The sequence below is a fragment of the Schistocerca gregaria genome, chromosome 4 (genome assembly GCF_023897955.1).
Source record: "Schistocerca gregaria isolate iqSchGreg1 chromosome 4, iqSchGreg1.2, whole genome shotgun sequence".
Taxonomy (NCBI): domain Eukaryota; kingdom Metazoa; phylum Arthropoda; class Insecta; order Orthoptera; family Acrididae; genus Schistocerca; species Schistocerca gregaria.
The window spans coordinates 568,296,501-568,320,178 of NC_064923.1; the positions used below are offsets into that span (position 1 = coordinate 568,296,501).

The 23,678-nt window shown below is 43.4% G+C and overlaps 1 protein-coding gene across 1 annotated transcript in view; it reads right to left on the reverse strand.

Moving 5' to 3' along the window:
- LOC126267817 (venom allergen 5-like) overlaps positions 1-11,270 on the reverse strand; it is a 185,550-nt gene extending 174,280 nt beyond the window's left edge. The window contains exon 1 of the mRNA XM_049973123.1: positions 11,115-11,270. Within this exon, the coding sequence (XP_049829080.1) occupies positions 11,115-11,270 (156 nt within the window). The remainder of the gene's footprint in view (positions 1-11,114) is intronic.
- Positions 11,271-23,678: the final 12,408 nt, after the last annotated feature.

Genomic DNA, 23,678 nt, shown 5'->3' on the forward strand with positions numbered 1-23,678 from the left:
TGGATGTGTGTGATGTCCTTAGGTTAGTTAGATTTAAGTAGTTCTAAGTTCTAGGGGACTGATGACCTCAGAAGTTGAGTCCCATAGTGCTCAGAGCCATTTGAACCATTTGAACCCCAAGGAAGTGTTATCGGCCCTCTGTTGTTCCTGATCTATATTAACGACATAGGAGACAATTGAGTAGCAGTCTTAGATTGTTTGCAGATGATACTGTCATTTACCGTCTTGTAAAGTCATCAGATGACAAACACGAATTGCAAAATGGTTTAGATGAGATATCTGTATGGTGCGAAAAGTGGCAATTGACCCTGTATAAAGAAAAGTGCGAAGTTATTCACATGAAATCAGCCAAATTTCGATTACGCGATAAGTCACACAAATCTGAGTGCTGTAAATTCAACTAAATACTTAGGGATTACAATTACAAATAACCTAAATTGGAACGATCACGTAGATAATACTGTGGTAGGGAAAACCAAAGACTGCGATTCATTGGTAGGACACTTAGAAGGTGCAACAGGTCTACCAAAGGGACTGCTTACACTACACTTGTGCGCCCTATTCTGGAGTACTGCTGTGCGGTGTGGGATCCGCATCAGGTGGGACTGACGGATGACATCGAAAAAGTACAAAGAAGGGCATCCCGTTTTGTATTACCGCGAAATAGGGGAGATAGTGTCACAGACATGATACGTGAGTTGGAGTGGCAATCATTAAAACAAAGGCGTTTTTCGTTGCAACGGGGTCTTCTCGTGAAATTTCAATCACCAGTTTTCTCCTCCAATTGCGTAAATATTGTGTTGGCATCCACCTACATAGGGAGAAATTATCATCACGATAAAACAAGAGAAATCAGGGCTCGCACGGAAAAATTTAAGTGCTCGTTTTACCCACGTGCCGTTCGAGAGTGCAACGGTAAAGAGACAGCATGAAGGTTGTTCATTGAACCCTCTGCCAGGTACTTTATTGTGACTAGCAGAGTAATCACGTAGATGTAGATGTAGCAGATGGTTCCAATGGGATTTTTCTATTGTCACATATAACAGAACAGAGTCAGTTTTAAAAAAATGGCAGGTGATAGCTTTGGATATAAAAATGTTTAAAATTCAAACAAATATGTAGTGTTATGCCTGGTACATGGAAGTAGCTAACTCTTATTCGGATAAAAATTTCGGTCGCTTTTCCATCTTAGCAATAGTGACTTACAAGTGGGTGTATCAAACCGCAATAAACAACAAGCAGCTATATGTTTACGCCAAAGAACGTTATTTAAATACTGGTATTGTTAAAAGTGTTACTCTACAGATTAGTAAGATAATAAGTATAATGTAAATCACTTACCTTACACCAGAGCACTGTAAACTGGAAAAGTGTTGACTTAAAAATAACAGAACAACCTTCCTCTGTCAGATTCACTACCTCTCAGCAGGCAGCTGCACTGCACAGGGCATAAAATCTGCAATGGACTGACAGTTTTTCCTTCATGGGCACTTTACCTCACCTTCCCCTACATAACCGGTTCAGCAAATAAGTTCAAAAACACCGTTACTTTGTTCGCTTACGATGCTGTTGTCAACGGTAATTTTTCGACTCTAAACGAAGAAAATGAAGAAAGTCTTAGATGAAATTTCTACTTGGTGCACTAAATCGTATCTCCCTTTTAACTGTAATGTCCATAACAAAGAGAAAGAAGCCAGTAGTATCCGACTACAAGATTAGTCCTGAACATCTTATCATGTCACATTGCATAATTATGTAGGCGTAGCACTAAGAAGCTTTATCGAAAGGCGTTACATCAGAAGTAACAGAGGTGAATCGAAGACTTTGATTTTTTGGAAGAATTCTGGGTAATTGTGGTGCATTTTTAAACGAAATGGAATGCGACATGCTATTGCTCATAATTCTATGACATTGTTCCATTGTTTGGACTCATAATCAATTAAGCGTGACAACAACCATCGAATGAATACAGAGGAGCGCTGTTAGGATGGTGACAGATCATTGCAGTGCGTACGAAAATGTAACGAGATGCTCGGGGGACTTAAATTGGAATCTTTGGAAACACTGTTCTCGTGAAACGCTGTTGTGCAAATTTAGGGATCAAGTCCTCGAGAATGGTCGTGAGACCACTCTGCTACAACCACCGTACTTCCCCGTAGGAATCGTGGGAATAGGTAAGAGAAATTAGGACACGTACAGTAAACGCACCGACTGTCATTTTCTCATCGCTCAAATTGCGAATGAAATAGGAGAAAAAGATTTGGAAGAAATAGGAATACAAGAAACACAGATTTGCACAGGATGACTTTCCGTCTGTCATAGATTTCGAGGACTGAATTAGGCGCGGGACAGAACCATCATGGACAGAAGAGTAAAGAAGATTGCAAAACATGAGAATGAAAGAATAATGAACGAGGAGAAATACCAGGAGTTAATGTGAATTAACGTGGTCCTCAGCTGCCCAAAACAAACTAAAAAGAAGAGGAGAGAAATATGACAGAAAATTGCTAACATTTTTGTACAAAATACCCTCTGCCAGGCAATGGGGAATGTAGATGTATGTAGATTTAGACTCGCACGTAGGTGTTTAAGCAGTTATTCTCTGTTTCATAAGTTGACGATGTCACTGTGACTCCAGTATTTTTATAAAACAGGTCTGAAGACGGTCATTATAGACCAAAATCGATAGTCTGATGACAAAAATTTAAGGAAATTCATGTTAATCTCTGTGCCTTCCATCCGCGACTGTAATTCAACAAAACTTAGGTACGCTAAAGAGAAGCCTCCGCCGAGCATTTTGGAATGCATTACAACGACGGCAAAAAAAAAGCTGAAGGTAGAAGGATAACAAATAACCTGAAGAGTCTTGAAGCGCTTTACTATTCTGCCCATCGTTAACAAAATAATTATCATGTATCTACCAGCCTGATGAAAAAAGTCTTCCCATTTGACGCCACTTCTTCGGCCACCTTCTCAATTTCCACCTCTTCCGGACCTATTCATCACAGAAAATTGTGAGACCCTCTCTGGGAATCGAATCTGAGACCTCCGATGTAGCGTCCAGCGACGCTGACAATTGGGTAACAGGCAATAAAAAGTTGCAACTAACTGTCATATAGTGCTGCTAGCCCATTCACTCGGAACGTGCTGAACTGCAGCAGGACACTGTTGTGTGCGACTATGCGCAAACAAGTGTCACATTTGTAAATAGAGACGCACAGACTGTTGCCATGCGTTTACCTTACCTGCTGAAGGTACAAACATTTCTACCATTCCGAAAGCAAAAACCGCTGGCTTCTGTCAGGGACTTCGGATGCGAAGTATATAAAACGACAGCGTCGCGGTGACGAAGAGAAACCTATGCCCGTCATCAGAAGAAGTTCTCCGCCGTCGCTGTCGCTGACGACGTCCGGATAACCATGTGAGTGAAAACACTGGCTGGCCGTGGATGCATATAGCACACAACTCTCCAAAAACTGTTTTTCGTCCGATATACCTTTCTTTATATCATACAATGGCTTCGGTTTAGCCTTGAATCAAATTGTGTGTCAAATGCAGGTCTGCGAGCTTACTAGAGACTGCCATATGGGTAATTTTATCGAAATTCTTAATCAACAATAAAAACAAGGCGGTGCAAGAGTAGCAGGTACGATGAAAAGTTAACAGTTCGAAAACTACTGGCAGTGACGTGACGCAGTTTTCACGTGCACCTGTCACAAGAACAAATGATATTTCATTTTCAACAAAGAAAAAGTTTTTTAGTTGTTATAATTTGCAGCCATTCTTCCTTAAATAGTTTTTATGTTTAGATAAGAATATTTGTCTTTTGCATCTGAATTTTATTTTTGTTTTCAACCAAACATATTCTGCCTACAGAGTAAATTAAAAAACTGATCGTTGAACTAAATATATTGTGTTTTGTCATACATAGCGTTTCACTGTAACATATTTCTTAGTATTCAAATGGCTCTAAGCATTATGGGACTTAACATCTGAGGTCATCAGTCCCCTAGACTTAAACCTAACTAACCTAAGGACATCACACACATCCATACCCGAGGCAGTATTCGAACCTGCGACCGAAGCAGCAATGCGGTTCTGGACTGTTGCGCCTAGAACCGCTCGGCCACGGCGGCCGGCTCTTAATATTCACTTTGAAATAAAAACATATATCCAAAAAGAAATAAAAACACACACACACATCGCAAGAGAAACATATAACTAAAAAAAATTAAACACACACACATTACAAGAGTACACATATTATAAAACCTCTCACTGCAGCATCTTAAGCTAACGATCCCTCCCCCCCCCCCCACCTCTCTTTTTTCCTGTCTCATTTCTCATGTCTCTTCAGCTTATCTAGCAGTGCGGTCAAGTGACATGCAGTTAAGTGAAAACCTTCATCGAAGAAGTTTGAGTGCTTACGGAAGAGCCAATGGACATATGAAATCCTGATCTGTAGACAATGGTAAGAGATAAATAAGAGTTTTTGAGAAATTTTGCGGTAAAATTTCAAAACAATCTAATAAATAAGATATTTCAAGTACATCCTATGTGATTTTTTTAATTCAGATAAATCATTCTTTTCTAATACGTTTCCGGTAGCGATATATTTTTTAAACTGTATATTCTATCCCGCATTTCATTCTTAATAATTCGACAGTGGGTGCTTAACATTGTTTACTTGCAAACTGAGTGCACTTAATATGCTTTAGCATTCTTATCACTGTTTACTTGCTGTACGAATTAGCGAAATTACTGCGAAACCGTTAAAAAATACAAATTAATGCTTCCTAATTGTTCAGTTTTTAATACCAAGATTTGCACGAACAGTGTTTGTGATGATAAAATATAACAACCTCAAAAGTTTATCCATGATTCAGCACAATGTAAAATCAGTTTTAGCAAGCATCTTACTAAGACATGTTAACAATTTCAACGATTGCCCTTAACGTTCCTATCACTACTCCCTCAGGTAAATTCGCGTAAAGCATGGAAAGAGACATAAAAATGTTTACTTGATAAATAAATAAATATTCAAGTTTACCTGACTAACAATTATTTCTGAAGCATTTTCCTGGACGACCAGAGCACGCATTACTAGACTATGTGATCAAAAGTATCCGGACAGCTGGCTGAAAATGACTTAAAAGTTCGTGGCGCCCTCCATCGGTAATGCTAGATTTCAGTATGGTATTGGTCCACTGTTAGTCTTTATGGCAGCTTCCATTCTCGCAGGCATACGTTCAATGAAGTGCTGGAAGGTTTTTCTTGAGGAATGGCAGCCCATTCTTCACGGAGTGATGCACTGAGGAGAGGTATCAATGTCGGTCGGTGAGGCCTGGCACGAAGTAGGCGTTCCAAAACATCCCAAAGGTGTTCTATAGGTTCAGGTCAGGACTCTGTGCAGGTCAGTCATTACAGGGATGTTATTGTCGTATAAACACTTCGCCACAGGCCGTTCATTACGGACAGGTGTTCGATCTTGTTGAAAGACGCAATCACCATCCCCGAATTGCTCTTCATCAGTGGGAAGCAAGAAGGTGCTTAAAATGGCAATGGAGGCAAAACAACAAGGGGTGCAAGCTCCCTCCATGAAAAACGTGACCACACCATAACATCACCGCCTCCAAATTTTACTGTTGTCACTATACACCCTGTCAGATGACGTTCATCGGGCACTCGCCATACCCACACCCTGGCATCAGATCGCCACATTATGTACCGTGATTCGTCACTCCACACAACGGTTTTCCAATGTTCAATCGTCCAATGTTTACGCTCCTTATGCCAAGCGAGGCGTCGTTTGGAATTTACCGGCGTGATGCGTAGCTTAAGAGCAGACGCTCGACCATGAAACCCAAGTTTTCTCTCCTCCCGCCTAACTGTCACAGTATTTGCAGTGGATCCTAATGCAGTTTGGAGTTCCTGTGTGACGGTATGGATAGATGTCTGTATATTACACATTACGACCCGCTTCAACTGTCGGTGGTCTCTGTCAGACAACAGACGAGGTTAGCCTGTACGCTTTTGAACTATACGTGTCCCTTCACGTTTCCACTTCACTATCACATCGGAAACAGTGGACCTACGGATGTTTAAGAGTGTGGAAATCTCGCGTACAGAGGTATGACACAAGTGACACTCAGTCACCTGACCATGTTTGAAGTCCGTGAGTTCCGCGGAGCACCACATTCCGCTCTTTTACGATGTCTAAAGACTACTGAGGTTGCTGATATGGAGTACCTAGCAGTAGGTAGCAGTACAATGCACGTAATATGAAAAACGTGTTTTTGGGGGTGTCCGGATAATTCTGATCACATAGCGTACATCTACATCTACAGCTACGACAACAAACACACTCCACAAGGCGCAGAGTGCGTGACGGAGTGCGCGCTGGGGGGTACCCTGTATCACTCACTACTAGTCATTTCCTTTCGTATTCCCCTCACAAACAGGGCGAGGGGAAAGTACTATCTATAGGCACCCGTATGTGCTAGTATGTTTCATATAGTAGGTTCGTGGCCCATGCGGGAAAGGTATGTTGGCAGCAGCAGGACCGTTCTCCAGTCACCTTCAATTGCGTGTTCTCTAAATTTTCTCAGTATACGAGGGTAACACCAAAAGCAAGGTCAACTATTTTTTTATTAGTACAGAACTCTGTTTGTGTGGCAGTTGGTCACACTGTTATGAAGAGTGGTTCACGCGCTGTGTGTAAACACACGCACGCCGTGCTGAGGCGCTGTCTTGGCTTGGCAGCCACTGAGAGCGAAGCTCCCGTTAGATGTTACCGCCAAGTGCGAATTGCGCGCAGGTATTCGGTTTTTGAACGCAAAGAGAACTGCGCCGATTGAAATCCATCGCCAATTGATGGAAGTGCATGGTGAGTCGTGCATGGATGTCAAAAATATTCGTAAGTTTTGTAGAGAGTTTGCAGCTGGTCGGACCGAAATTCACGACGAACAAAGGAGCGGGAGACGGTCAATTTCTGAGGAGACAGTGTTGAAGGTCGAGTAAAGCATGCGTGAAGATCGGCGGATCACCCTGGATGATCTCTGCACGTTGGTTCCTGAGGTTTCCCGAAGCACCACTCACAGTATTTTAACGGAAACATTGAACTACCGGAAGGAGTGCGCAAGGTGGGTGCCACGAATGCTGTCTGAGGACCTCATGCGGCAACGAGCTGATGCATCCCGCGCGTTTCTTCATCGCCTTGCAACCGAACAGGACAACTTTCTGGACTCAATTGTCACGGGTGACGAAACCTGGGCATTCCACTTTACACCTGAGACCAAGCAACAATCACGCCAATTCATAATTATCTGAACAGCATGGCGGTGAACTGGTATGACATGGGCATACAAAAACTGCCACAGCGTCTACAAAAAAAGCATCGACACAAATGGTGATTATGTCGAAAAATAGCTAAATGTGCAAGCTGATATAATCCATTGCAGAAATAAACAGGTCTATGTGCTTACAAGAAAATAAGAGACCTTACTTTTGTGGTAAGCCTCGTAGTTCCTCTAAAAGAACATCGCTAGTCCTCATGGGATCCCATTTGTGTTTATTTGCGTGTCGTTCCAACCTACGGGCAACAAACCTAGGAGCCCTCTTCTGAATTGGTTCGATGTCTTCCTTCAGTCCCAAACCCGAGAATATGTCGCACTAGCGTTCTGTATGCTATCTCCTTTACAGATGAACCACACATTTCGAAAATTCGCCCTGTAGACTGAAGTTTCCCCCTTTCGCTAGAATTCTCAAATGATCATTCCATGTCATATCGCTTCGCAACGTTACGCCCAGATATTTAAACGGCGTGACTGTATCAAGCAGGACACTGTCAATGCTGTATCCGAAAGTTACGGGACTGTTTCTTATACTCAGCCGCATTGACTTACATTTTTGCTACTATTAACAGTCATGTTTTTGGCACTTTCCACTGTTTACGTACACACAATATGACAAAGTTACCATTAGTGAGAACTTGAAATTAAAGATAGGTCTGCCATTTCTCACTTTATCGTACGACTATCAAGTAATATGAATAAAACACATCACTTACTATGTTTTCCACGTAGTTACTCTGTTTCTCGTCGACTGCTCCTTACTACTGTTTACAGTTGAGGTCTTCATATATGAAACCTAAGGCACAATATTAAGTGGGTAGACAGCATCCTTTACTTGTAAATAATTTTAGTATTAAGTTAAACTAAAAGTGCTAGTGTCAGACACTTCATATATCAAAGCAAGATGTTTACAGTTTAAAAAAATCTATTTCCTATGTTTCCTTTGTAGACCACTGTAAGATGCCTAACCCAACTGGGTGACACGTATCTGGTTAAAAGCAAAAATAAAACTCAGATGTGAAAGATGAGTAACAGTTATTCATAGCTACAATACAAGCAGTAAAAAAGTTTAGTGCCGGAATAGTTGCATTTGGTAACGATCCTGGAATAAAGATATTTCCTAAAATAAAAAGTAAGCCATCCGGTGTCTCTGTCAACTTCCGGACTGATGACGCGCAGTTTCCACATTATGGAAGTAAAAAAGGAAATTCCTGTGAGTTGCACTTCATCAGTATACCGAGCGAGGTGGCGCAGTAGTTAGCACACTAGACTCGCGTTCGGGAGGAAGACGGTTCGTACCCGCGTCCGGCCATCCTGATTCACGCTTTCCCTTATTTCCCTAAATCGCTTCAGGCAAATGCCGGGATGGTTCCTTTGGAAGGGCACAGCCGACTTCCTTCTCTAACCCAGTGGGACCGGTGGCCTCGTTGTTTGGTCCCCTCCCCCCAAATCAACAGCCAACAAACATCAGTATACAAACTAACGACTGAACTGACGCGCAAAACGTCGGTAAAATATATATGACGGTGTGCTGAAAAGTTATGCCTCCAAAATTTTTATGTGAAAATTCTTAAAGCTTTTTAGATAAAACAAACTTTATTAACATTCTACATCTTTACTCTCCATGTCTACATATTTATTTCTCAACGTACTCACCCTGCCGACTAACATATTTCTCCCAACGAGAGACCGGTTTGTTAATATCGTCACTGTAGAACGTTTGATTTTGTTCAGGGAGCCTCAACCTCACCCCTCGGTGCACCGCTTCATCACTGTCAAAGCGAAGGCCTCGAAGGAGTCCTTTAAGTTTTGGAAGCAGATGAAAATCGGATGGCGCCAGATGAGGATTTTGTCGAAGATGATCGGTCACAGTGAGCACAAAAAGCCCAGCATCGGATAGTACTGACGTCTAAACAGTCATCTCTGTACAAAGCTTTAATTATTCCATGGATCTAAACGGGTGGCTCGCTCTCTGCACTTAGAAACTCGATTACAGCACGCTGTTTCTCACGCATCGACATGGTTATGTTGCGCACCGCCATGAGGTTTAAGGAAGGCACCTTCAGACGTACGTACATCCTAGTTGTTCTTCGCAAGTGCCACATGTTATTACTCTAGGGATCAGTTTTGGAAATTTTGACCGTTGAATTCCTCTGTTGTAACATAATTCACACCCGTTTATTTTGTTGTTTTCATTTTTGTGAGAGGTCTATGCGGCGTCTGGCCTGCTCTCACTGTTCATACATTTGCTTACGACTGTAATATATTCTCACTATATGACTCACATTCTATAACCAATGTATAGTATGACAGTTGCTAAAACTAAAAAAGAAGAACAAATACGTCAACGGCTGAACGGAAAATTCATAATTTCGTGAAAAAATGGGGCAGGAGAGAGATTCGAGCAGGGATCCCCGGTGTTGAAGTCCAACACCGTGACCACACAACCACGACGCCGCGTGTCTTGCAATTTGCTCGGTGTTGCACATTTGGAGCTTGGGCTTCCATTGTTTCTATTTTTTTCTTTTTTTTCACAGTTCAGTACACCTTCTTCCTGTTTCAGTGCTTCATCTGTGTTCAGTTTTTGAAGAGCTATCCACTGAGCCGTCTTACCACTAAAGCTGAGGGGGATACAGTGGGGAGTTTCCCTTGTAAGAAGCTCTCGCTTATCGCCGGATATCGTCAAAGTGCTTACTCAGGGGTCCTATAGATCATGTTGAAAGACTATCAACCTTTCAAATATACGTGGGGGAGTTGGAAAATAAGTTTCCCCAGTCGACTGTGGTCAGAGTTGTGTGTGAAAGTAGAAAAAAAAAGAGAATGAGACATTAATGAAAAGACCTGTGTTTAATTTTCTACATAATTTCCAGGTACATTGAGACATTTGTCATACCGATTTATAAGCTTCAAAAAGCCTTCCAGGAAAAAATCAAGGCGCTGCATATGGAACAACCGTTGAACGGCTTGCTCGACGTCAACATTGCTGCCAAAGCGCCTTCCGCCGAGAGTCTTCTTCAAAGCAGGAAACAAATTGAAGTCACTTGGTGCGAGATCGGGACTGTAAGACAGATGGTGTAGGCGGTCCCAAGCAAGAGTTGCAACATGGTTTTGCGTTGCCGTCGCCATGTGTGGTCTCGCCTTGTCATCCAACAGCAGAACGCCAGATCTGAGAAGGGCGGGCCGCTTTTCCCGAATCACCTCTTTCAATTTCGATGGAGTGGCTCAGTACTGCGCAGCATTTATGGTTGCATCCTCCAGAAAGTCCAGCAGCAAAACTCCTTTGGCGTCCCAGAAAACGGTGAGTAGCACTTTACCTGCAGACGGTGTGCTTTTGAGCTTCTTTCGGACAGGTGATGACAATTCGGGCGTGTAATGGTGGACCCACATTTCATCCCCCGTCAAGATCCGAAACAGAAGGTCACTGCCAGATTCATGGTAACGCACTAGCTATTCCAGGCTGAACGCCATGCGTTGTTCCATGTGTGTCGGGGTCAGTTGGCGGGACACCCATCGTGCTGACACCTTCCTGTATCGTAGAATGTCGTGGATGATCTTGTGAGGTCCCTCATGTCCGATTCCAAGTTCTGCCACTACTCCAACGATGGTGATACGCCGGTTCGCATTAATCATTTCATCCACCTTCCTGACGTTTGCATCTGCAGTGGCCGTGCGCGTCCGTCCAGTCTCGGCATGTCCTGCACTTGCTGACGTCCATCATTGAATTGCTGGCACCATCTCCGCACCATTTGCCTCGACACACACCTCAACAAGGCGGTTATGAATTTCTGTGCCCGACACTCCACGTGCCCATTCATAGCGGATAACAGCTCTCACTTCTGCCTTTGACCACGACTCTCTCCATATCACCGGGACCGAGCGGCTGGCCTCTGCTTCGCGCAGGCACTGCAACAGCGCCATCTGCTCGATCGCGGTCGACCTCTACCCAATGGTGTATCGGTGTCTTGCACCTGCGCGTTCACCTGCCGTGTCGTCTTTCGCCCATATCACACTACTCTGCCCACAGTCGACAGGGGAAACTTACTTTCCAACTCCTCCTCGTATATCTTTAAAGAGCGTCTGTTATTTAAGAACACGCGAGAGAGATTTACTATCGGAAGCTGTGAATGTGGGAGGCAACTATCAGTGTGCTTCATTCGTGTTACAGGAAGTGCGCCGTTCCTACTGCGGCAGTGTTCCTTGTGGCGCTGGTCTCAAGAACCGCAAGCCAGGACGAATACTGCCGCATATGCAGCGACCACACGCTCTGCAGCTACTCGGTGAGATTATTTTTTTCCCCTTAATTCAATTCCTCTTTGATTATATCAGTTTCTTTCTTTTTTTGTTGAGTCGTCAGACTTCCTATTGGTTTGACAGGGCCGGCCACGAATTCCTCTCCTGTGCCAACCTTTTCATCTGAGAGTAGCACTCACAACCTACGTCCTCAATTATTTGCTGGATGTAGTGTAATCTCTGTCTTCCTCTACTGTTTTTACCCTCTACAGCTCCCTCTAGTACTATGAAAGTCATTCACTTATGTCCTGACAGATGTCCTATCATCCTGTCCTTGTCAGTGTTTTCCATATATTTCGTTCCCCGCCGATTCCGAGGAGCATCTCATCATTCCTTACCTTACAGTCGATAATTCACTAGTTTACAATGTTGTGCTCCAAACGTACATTCTCGAAAAGTTCTTCCACAAGTTAAAGCCTACGTTTGACACCAGTAGATGTCTGTTGTCCAAGAACCCCCTTTTTGCCGGTGCTAGTCTGCTTCTAATATTCTCCTTGCTCCGTCCGTCATTGGTTATTTTGCTGCCTAGGTAGCAGAATTCCTTAACTTCATCTGCTTCCTCACTATCAATTCTGATGTTAAGTTTCTCGCTGTTCTCATTGCTGCTACTTTCATTCCTTTCGTTCTTTCTTCGATTTATTCTCAATCCATATTCCGCAACCATTATACTGTTCATACCATTCAACAGACCCTGTAATTAGTCTTAAGTTTTACTGAGGATATAAATGCGATCAGCCAGTCTTATATTTATATCTTTTCACCCTGAACCTTTATCTCGCGCTTAAATCTTTCTTATATTTCTGTCATTGTTTCTTGGATGTATAGACTGAACAGTAGGAGCGGAAGACTACATCCCTGTCTCACACCATTTTTAATCGGAGCACTTCGTTCTTGTCTCTCATTCTTTTTGTTCCCTCGTGGTTCTTGCACATATTATATACCAATTCTCTTCCACTGTAGCACCAAGCGAGGTGGCGCAGTGGTTAGATACTGGACTCGCATTCGGAAGGACGACGGTTCAATCCCGCGTCCGGCCATCCTGACTTAGGTTTTCCGTGATTTCCCTAAATCACTCTAGGCAAATCCTGGGATGGTTCCTCTGAAAGAGCACGGCCGACTTCCTTCCCCATCCTTCCCTAATCCGATGAGACCGATGACCAACCAGCCAACCAACCTGTAGCTTATCCCTACTTTCCTCAGAATTTCAAACTTTTGCACCATATTATACTATAGAAATCTTTTTGCAGGTCGACAAATCGTATCAACGGGTCTTGTTCTTTTGTATATTATTCTTATCAGCTACTTGGGTGCATGAGCTGTTAAGCTGATAGTGTGACAATTCTCGCACTTATTCACTTTTCCTGTCTTCGGAATCGTGTGGATGATGTTTTTCCCAAAGTCTAACGGTGTATTGTTTGATGGTATATCAGAAATTCTACATACCAATGTGTATAGTCGTTTTGTTACCACTTTCCCAATGACTTTAGAAATTCCGATGGAATATGGTATTGTCTCTCTCTTCTCCGTTATTTGACCTTCAGTCTTCGAAAGCTCTTTTAAATTCTATTCTAATACTGCATTGCCCTATCTCTCACCTATCGACTCTTGTTTCCTCTTCTATAACTCCATCAGGCCTTCGACGCAGTAACCCCACTTATCTGCTCTCTCTTCTGCATTTAACAGAGGAATTCCCACTGCACTCTTAATGTTACCGTCCTTGCTTTTAATTTAGACGAAGATTGTTTTGGCTTTTCTGTAGGCTGACTCAGTCCTTCAGACAATCATTTCTTTTTCGATCTATTCACATTTTTCAAGCAGCCTTTTCGCCTTAGCTCCCCCGTTCTTTCTGTCTACTTCATTCCTAAGTGATCTCTGTCTCTGTATTCCTGAATTTCTCTCAACATGTTTGTACTTCCTTATTATGTCGATCAACTGAAGTACATGGCCTATTCGGAAATCAGCTCCGATGGGTCGCAAAATTGAAACCACCGTGAAAATCAAAAATTTTTTATTTGCAACAGTTAGCTACACCTTCTAGATACTTCTCTACATAGGTGCCGCTCCGATTTAGACACTTGTCGGTACGTTGTACCAACTTTCCAATACCCTCGTCATAGAAGCAAGCTGCCTGTGCTTCCTGCTAATTCTCTAAGCTGGTCTGGAGCTCGTTCTCTGTGCCAGAACGTTGTCTTCATAGCTAGCCGTTCCTGTAAGTAGAGATGAAACTCAGGGAGAGCCAATTACGGGCTCTATTGTGGGTTGTCAAACACTTGCCACTGAAAACGCTGTAGGGGCATCTTCATTGCTCCTTCACAGTGGGCAGAGAATTATCATGCAAAAGAAAACGTATGACAGTTACGTTATGTGGGCTCCATGACATCACGCGAAATCTCAGACCAGGCCCTCATACTTGATGGGAGATACTATTGCTCTAAGCATCTTTACAGTTCATTGGGCGCTCATAACTGAAAAGAGCCACCTGACGTGGTCGACGGGCGTACTAGAGACACTGCCCAACACATCTGTGCAAAGCTTCATCGGATTTTCACCGTGGTTTCCATTTCGCACCCCATCGGACCTTACTTTCGGCGTAGCCCGCCTATTTCTTCTCTTCCAATAGTTTCTTCACAGTTACCGTACTTGTACCTATGCTTTTCTTTCTAGCTTCCGTTATTGCCCTTTTTAGAAATGTCCATTCCTCTTCAACCGAACTGCTCACAGAACTATTCGTTATTCCAGTATCTCTAGCGTCAGAGAAATTCAAGCGTATCTCTTCATTCCTTAGTATTTCCGTATCCCACTTCTTTGCACATTGTTTCTTCCTGACTATTCTCTTGAACTTCAACCTGCTGTTGTTGTTGTGGTCTTCAGTCCTGAGACTGGTTTGATGCAGCTACTCTATCCTGTGCAAGCTTCTTCATCTCCTAGTACCTACTGCACCCTGCATCCTTCTGAATCTGCTTAGTGTATTCATCTCTTGGTCTCCCTGTACGATTTTTACCGTCCACATTGCCATCCAGTACTAAATTGGTGATCCCTTGATGCCTCAGAACATGTCCTACGAACCGATCCCTTCTTCTAGTCAAGTTGTGCCACAAACTTCTCTTCTCTTCAGTTCTATTCAATACCTCGTCATTAGTTATGTGATCTTCCCATCAAATCTTCAGCATTCTTCTGTAGCACCACATTTCGAAGGCTGCTATTATCTTCTTGTCTAAACTATTTATCGTCCATGTTTCACTTCCATACATGGCTACACTCCATACAAATACTTTCAGAAATGACTTCCTAACACTTAAATCTACACTCGATGTTAACAAATTTCTCTTCTTCAGAAACGCTTTCCTTGCCATTTCCAGTCTACATTTTATATCCTCTCTACTTCGACCATCATCAATTATTTTGCTCCCCAAATAGCAAAATTCCTTTATTACTTTAAGTGTCTCATTTCCTAATCTAATTCCCCAGCATCACTCGACTTAATTCGACTACATTCGATTATCCTCGTTTTGTTTTTGTTGATGTTCATCTTATACCCTCCTTTCAAGACACTGTCCATCCCGCTCAACTGCTCTTCCAAGTCCTTTGCCGTCTCTGACAGAATTACAATGTCATCGGCGAACCTCAAAGTTTTTATTTCTCCTCCATGGATTTTAATACCTACTCCGGATTTTTCTTTTGTTTACTTCACTGCTTGCTCAACATACAGATTCAATATCATTGGGGATTGGCTACAACCCTGTCTCACTCCCTTCCCAACCACTGCTTCTCTTTCATGTCCCTCGACTCTTATAACTGCCACCTGGTTTCTGTACAAATTGTAAATAACATTTCGCTCCCTATATTTTACCCCTGCCACCATCAGAATTTGAAAGAGATTATTCCAGTCAACATTGTCAAAAGCTTTCTCTAAGTCTACAAATTCTAGAAACGTAGGTTTGCCTTTCCTTAATCTTTCTTCTAAGATAAGTCGTAGGGTCAGTATTGCCTCACATGTTCCAACATTTCTACGGAATCCAAACTGATCTTCCCCGAGGTCGGCTTCTACCAGTTTTTCCATTCGTCTGTAAAGAATTCGTGTTAGTATTTTGCAGCCGTGGCTTATTAAACTGATAGTTCGGTAATTTTCACATCTGTCAACACCTGCTTTCTTTGGGATTGGAATTATTATATTCTTCTTGAAGTCTGAGGGTATTTCGCCTGTCTCATACATCTTGCTCACCAGATGGTAGAGTTTTGTCAGGACTGGCTCTCCCAAGGCTGTCAGTAGTTCTAATGGAATGTTGTCTACTCCCGGGGCCTTGTTTCGACTCAGGTCTTTCAGTGTTCTGTCAAACAATTTCACACAGTATCATATCTCCCATTTCATCTTAATCTACATCCTCTTCAATTTCAATAATATTGTCCTGAAGTACATCGCCCTTGTATAGACCCTCTATATACTTCTTCCATCTTTCTGCTTTTCCTTCTTTGGTTAGAACTGTGTTTCCATCTGAGCTCTTGATATTCATACAAGTGGTTCTCTTATCTCCAAAGGTCTCTTTAATTTTCCTGTAGGCTGTATATATCTTACCCCTAGTGAGGTAAGCCTCTACATCCTTACATTTGTCCTCTGGCCATCCCTGCTTAGCCGTTTTGCACTTCCTGTCAATCTCATTTTTGAGACGTTTGTATTCCTTTTTGCCTACTTCATTTACTGCATTTTTGTACACTCCTGGAAATGGAAAAAAGAACACATTGACACCGGTGTGTCAGACCCACCATACTTGCTCCGGACACTGCGAGAGGGCTGTACAAGCAATGATCACACGCACAGCACAGCGGTCACACCAGGAACCGCGGTGTTGGCCGTCGAATGGCGCTAGCTGCGCAGCATTTGTGCACCGCCGCCGTCAGTGACAGCCAGTTTGCCGTGGCATACGGAGCTCCATCGCAGTCTTTAACACTGGTAGTATGCCGCGACAGCGTGGACGTGAACCGTATGTGCAGTTGACGGGCATGCGGGAGGCCGGGTGGACGTACCGCCGAATTGCTCAACACGTGGGGCGTGAGGTCTCCACAGTACATCGACGTTGTCGCCAGTGTTCGGCGGAAGGTGACGTGCCCGTCGACCTGGGACCGGACCGCAGCGACGCACGGATGCACGCCAAGACCATAGGATCCTACGCAGTGCCATAGGGAACCGCACCGCCACTTCACAGCAAATTAGGGACACTGTTGCTCCTAGGGTATCGGCGAGGACCATTCGCAACCGTCTTCATGAAGCTGGGCTACGGTCCCGCACACCGTTAGGCCGTCTTCCGCTCACGCCCCAACATCGTGCAGCCCGCCTCCAGTGGTGTCGCGACAGGCGTGAATGGAGGGACGAATGGAGACGGTACATCCAAACCGTCATCGAACCCATCGTTCTACCATTCCTAGACCGGCAAGGGAACTTGCTGTTCCAACAGGACAATGCACGTCCGCATGTATCCCGTGCCACCCAACGTGCTCTAGAAGGTGTAAATCAACTACCCTGGCCAGCAAGATCTCCGGATCTGTCCCCCATTGAGCATGTTTGGGACTGGATGAAGCGTCGTCTCACGCGGTCTGCACGTCCAGCACGAACGCTGGTCCAACTGAGGCGCCAGGTGGAAATGGCATGGCAAGCCGTTCCACAGGACTACATCCAGCATGTCTACGATCGTCTCCATGGGAGAATAGCAGCCTGCATTGCTGCGAAAGTTGGATATACACTGTACTAGTGCCGACATTGTGCATGCTCTGTTGCCTGTGTCTATGTGCCTGTGGTTCTGTCAGTGTGATCATGTGATGTATCTGACCCCAGGAATGTGTCAATAAAGTTTCCCCTTCCTGGGACAATGAATTCACGGTGTTCTTATTTCAATTTCCAGGAGTGTATTTTCTCGTGTCATCAATTAAATTCAATATTTCTTCTGTTACCCAAGGATTTCTGCTAGCCCTCGTCTTTTTACCTACTTGATCCTCTGTTGCCTTCACTATTTCAGTCCTCAAAGCTACCCATTCTTCCTCTACTGTTATTTCTTTCCCCCTCCTTGTCAATTGTTCCCTTATGCTCTCCCTGAAACTCTGTACAACCTCGGCTTTAGTCAGTTTATCCAGGTCCCATCTCCTTAAATTACCACCTTTTTGTAGTTTCTTCAGTTTTAATCTATAGTTCGTAACCAATAGATTGTGGTCAGAGTCCACATCTGCCCCTGGAAATGTTTTACAATTTAAAATCTGGCTACTCAATCTCTGTCTTACAATTATATAATCTATCCGAAACCTTCTAGTATCTCCAGGGTTCTTCCATGTATACAACTTTCTTTCACGACTCTTGAACCAAGTGTTAGCTATGATTAAGTTGTGCTCTGTGCAAAATTCTACCAGGCGGCTTCCTCTTTCGTTTCTTACCCCCAATCCATATTCACCTACTACGTTTACTTCTCTCCCTTTTCCTACCGCCGAATTCCAGTCACCCATGACTATTAAATTTTCGTCTCCCTTCACTATCTGAATATTTTCTTTTATTCCATCATACATTTCTTCAATTTCTTCGTCATCTGCAGAGCTAGTTGGCATATAGACTTGTACTACTGTAGTAGGCGTGGGCCGCAATAATGCGATCACTATGCTGTTTGTAGTAGCTTACCTGCACTCCTAATTTTTTATTCATTATTAAAACTACTCCTGCATTACCTCTATTTGATTTTGTATTTATAACCCTGTATTCACCTGACCAGAAGTCTTGTTCTTTCTGCCATCGAACTTCACTAATTTCCACTATATCTATCTTTAACCTATCCATTTCCCTTTTTAAATTTTCTAACCTACCTGCCCGATTAAGGGATCTGACATTCCACACTCCGATCTGTAGAACGCCAGTTTCCTTTCTCCTGATAACGACGCCCTCTTGAGTAGTCCCCGCCCGGAGATCCGAATGGGGGACTATTTTACCTCCGGAATATTTTACCCAAGAGGACGCTATCATCATTTAATCATACAGTAAAGCTGCATGCCCTCTTGAAAAATTACGGCTGTAGTTTCCCCTTGCTTTTAGCCGTTCGCAGTACCACAACAGCAAGGCCTTTTTGGTTAGTGTTACAGGGCCAGGTCAGTCAATCATCCAGACTGTTGCCCCTGCAACTACTGAAAAGGCTGCTGCCCCTCTTCAGGAACCACACGTTTGTCTGGCCTCTCAACAGATACCCCTCCGTTGTGGTTGCACCTATGGTACGGCTATCTGTATCGTTGAGGCACGCAAGTCTCCCCACCAACGGCAAGGTCCACGGTTCAATGGGGGGGGGGGGGGGGGACTTCAACCTACATTTCATTATCATTAAATTGTGGTCTGAGTCTATGTATGCTCCTGTATGTTCCTTGCAGTCCAATATTTGTCTTCAGAATATGTGACTGTCCTTCGGATGTGGCGAAACATCTCGTTACCTTAAGAGAGAGTTCGAAAGTGAGGAGGCGTCCTGTGACAGTGGTAGATCTTAGCACTCCGTCATGAGCCAAAAATGAGTTTAATATTCTAGTCCTGTGATGCACCACATGACAGATAAGGAAAGATATTTTTCTACCTGATGAAAGAATACTTATGGGGAATACACCCTATGTCATAGTCCTCTACAGTATTCTCACAAGTAAAGGCACTTAGCGAAGTGAGAAGGTAGCACATGCATTGTCCGATTTCTCGTATAAACTGGAGGAATCTACATTTCGCGTTGGGGTGGAAATGTTCAGAACTACTGAATACGTCCAAGCTGCTGCTTATTTCGCAGTGCAACGCTGCTGCCTGAAAGGGCGGTCATGAGCACTCAGAAACCAGACGTAACAGATTATCTCAGCCTTTGATGTGTACAAAGAGTGGGCCAGCCTGTGTGATCTTGTCCATGAGGGTGAGGGCTCGCGAAGTGACCAGTGTGCTGTATGAATGGACACTTGAGTGTGTTGCGTGAGAGAAGATTAAAAAACATGGACATTTGCACTAGACGTTTTGGTAACATCCGAATTCCTACCACTCCAATCATCCCTGGATGCCCTTCATGGCTGGGGGTGGTACACTCTGGCATGCACGACTGCGGCCGCGACCATTGGTGTAGTTTCTCTGGTCTGTGAACGTTGGTGATGGTGGAGTTTGAGGGTTTGGCAGGGTGCGTGTGGACGTCTGGGAAGTGAGTGCGTGGGATGGGCGAGTGTTTTCAGATGTCTTTGACATGTGACCAAGACAGCTTATTGATACAGAGTGGATTGTGGTCAAGTATGTCGCGTTTAGCACTTCTCAATACATCGCAGTGGACTCTGTCTTCCAGAGGTATTCGCTGTTTTTATTCTATCACCTCCCTTCCTTCCTCCGAATGTAGTGGAGAGAACCAGTTTAGGAATTCTACAGTACTTTTAAAAACCCAGTCGCGACATTAAATTGCCGATTGGTCAGTTTATTGTTTCCGACAGTTGTACTGTGTGCACACATGCCTTCAGGTGCAGTTGGGGGCTTTGCTGCAAACAGTGAATGGTGAGCACCTCACGGACACTAGTCTGTGTGATCTTTAGGATTTTTCTTTTTTCACCAGATATGTTTAGTGGAGCATTGTGGAGGAGAAGGGTGTTCGTGCTCTCAAACGTTGGTTGCACACAAGACCTCAGATGTATTTAGCGCTATGACACATTTGTGGTGGAAATTTCATTACTTGATTTGCATAATGTCTGTGTGCGATACTCAAACGTTGAAAATATGTATTATTACAAAGAAGGACAATTTTAAGGTGGAGGTGAGTGTTTCAAGCGATCTATTTGAGTCCTGTAAATTGTTAAACAATTAATTGGAAAGGGTAGTGCGAAAGGCTTATTTCACTCAATTTTTGATATCAGAATCGCATTAGCTCTTTCTTTGCCTCTAGCATTACCCAATAGGAACACTGTTTTCTGAGGGGAGATGAACCCTCTGTCTGCATGTTTTGAGATGTTGGTCCACACGGACAATCAGGGAGTGGTCTCTTGAGAAAGACAGAGACAGGAAGTGAGTCTGGAATTTCCCATTTGATGCTTTGTTTGGGGGCTGCGAAATCGAAAGAGGCCGACATGTGGCCCGTAGTTAGTGGTATTTAGTAATGTGGTCTGTAATTATGGCATTGGGCGATTTTGACCTTCGTTGTGGTACCCTGACGATAGAGAGAGACACGGGAGCCCCCAAACAGTGGATACTACACCGCACTTCATTCCATTCATGCTCTGTAGACCACTTTTGCAGGGTTTAACCGTCAGTGCAATATGACTGCTGTATGGTTCTCGATCTGTACAAATTAGTTTGCCACCGAGATTGCATCTGCAGAATATGACGCTGGGTTTCGAAATTTGTCATGAACTTTTAGATATGTAATGTTTCTGATTTTTCCGTCTGCGCTTAGACACCAGAGTACTTCAAAAAGTGAGGAAAATAGATAATAAGAGCCATAAATACCTGAATCTAGCCAGCCGGGGTGGCCGAGCAGTTCTAGGCGCTTCAGTCCGGAACTGCACGAATGCTATGGCCGCAGGTTCGAATCTTGCCTTGAGCATGGATGTGTGTGATGTCCCTAGGTCAGTTAGGTTTAAGTAGTTCTAGGTTCTAGGGGACTGATGACCTCAGATGTTAAGTCTCATAGTGCTCAGAGCCATTTGAACCATTTACCTGACTCTGGCAGCAAATATAAACTAAGACTACTCAGCGTTTCCAAGCGCAATCAGAATAAAAAAGCGTTGCACTTGTTTATATATTCCGTATTGCGATCGATTTCCTGACAAATTCTTTAACTAAATAAGTAACCTATATGCCACACACCATCTTGAATCCCAAAAATTGTTTAAATAAACAATATTTCACACACTGTCTAAACTGCGTAAACAATATTCCACACACTGCAATAGATTTCCCTCCAAATCACCGATCAACTGAGTCTTTTTCACGCCTGTTTTGGGAGGTTTCCTGATGAGTTGGGAAGGAGGGGGGTGGGAGGGGGAGGGTTGGGGTAACAATTGTATAAGGACCTATAAATCAAAAGGAAGGATTATCCCCAGGGGATTATAATTCACTTACCAGAACAATATTTTAAAGACCTGTCAATCAAAAGAGAACAATAGGTTGGCCTCTAAATGCATGCTTGTCCATGAATGTAGGTAACCCACACTAACAAATTGTCCTGAAATCGGCTTTTCCCTGCTATTTACAATTTCTTTAAAAAGTGCAAACTTTAATTCTTTCCCCAATTTTCGCTATACTTTCCTTCCCAGCTTATTCTAAGTACAGCGACACTGAAGACGCTGATGACGACTTTAAATCAACTGCGTTTCTTCCATACGCCGGGAATGTGTCGTCGAAAATAGTCCGACTACTGAAGAAGAATAAAATCAAGGTTATCTTCCGTCCACCAGCAAAGAACCGGGCCCTGGTTGGATCCGTTAAAGACGATTTACAACTGAAGAAAGCAGGCGTCTACAAAATTCCCTGTGAATGTGGCTCTGCATATATTGGCCAGACGACAAGAACTGTCCATGAACGATGTACAGAACATGAAAGATACACCCGTCTGCGGCAACCGTCAAAATCGGCAGTAGCAGAGCACTGTATTTCAATGGGACATTCAATGGAATACAATGGAACAAAAATTTTAGCTCCGGTTTCCGGATTTTGGGATTCCGTAATCAAGGAATCAGTGGAAATACGTCTTGCCGATAATCTTATAAATCGTGACAACGGCTTTCAATTGGATAAAACTTGGAATCCTGTTATTAAAATTATACATTCACAGCGGAATAGACAGCGTCATTCGATACTCAATGACTAGATGATCTTTTACTTTCACCACCGAGGGCAGCACGTACAACTCGGCTGTGCCGCGCATGTCAACACGTGCACGAGAATCGGTATAAATACCGCGACTGCACCTGGGCTCTTCAGTAGTTGTGTACTCACCTGATGATGGCCGGACGTCTCTGGGCCGAAATATCGTGGCAGAATGTCGACGGGATCCGGCTGCATACCCGGAAATTATTAGAAGAAGGAATTAAATCTATCTGTAATGTAAAATGTATTTTTTAAAGTACGAGTACAGTATATTATTCAATTTTTTTCAAATTCATTGTAGTATTAAGGTACCATGAAACTTGATAGTTACAAAACTTAAGTTTCCCCTCTCTATGTAAGAAAATGTGACAGTGGGTGAAACATGACAACTTCCGATCACTTCACAATAGTCTAAGGACTACCCTTGCGATTTTTGGTTGATGATAATGCTCATTCCATAATTATGACTTACGTGTCCATCGTTCCTACCTCCGCCCTCACCCCTGGGTTTTCAATGTCGACAAGACTCTCACCAATCTACCTAAAGACAACGAAGACTATGTATTAGACACTAACATTGTCCGTTTTCCATTCATTTTGCTCGTCATGCCACCAAACACGCATATAACGCCTAAAGGCGTTAGGTTCCTCTTCTTCCAAAATTTTTATCTGTACAGTAAGTCACATACTTACCAAGTTGAGTTGAAATTGCTTTGTGCATCAAGTTCAGCTGAAATTATTGCTGGAGTTCCACAGTTATTGCCATATGTCATTACCCTACCAGGACAAATGGGGTTGCCTTACAGTGCATATTAGATATACAGTGATGAAGACTGTATTAATCTCAGTTAGTCAGTTAATTAGTTGCGTGTTCCAAGAGTCACCTAACATTACTGCTGGATATATTTCGTAAACCACATCAAATACTGACGAATCGATTCGAAAAGACCAATAAAAAGGAGTTCGCATGTGGACGTAATGTGCTGTTCCAGTCTCTTCTGTACCTAAGGTCCACCACCGTCCGCTTTGGATCCGTACGTAATTCGGTGCTCTCCGATACACACGATCGAACAGCGGAGGAGTGGTACTCAAGCGTCAACTTTAGGATACAATTTCTCCGGATGTAATTAACATTTTACAATGCAACAAAAGGCACTGATTATGTATTTGTTTATATGTTCAGATGTGCTAACAAAACTAACGGGGTT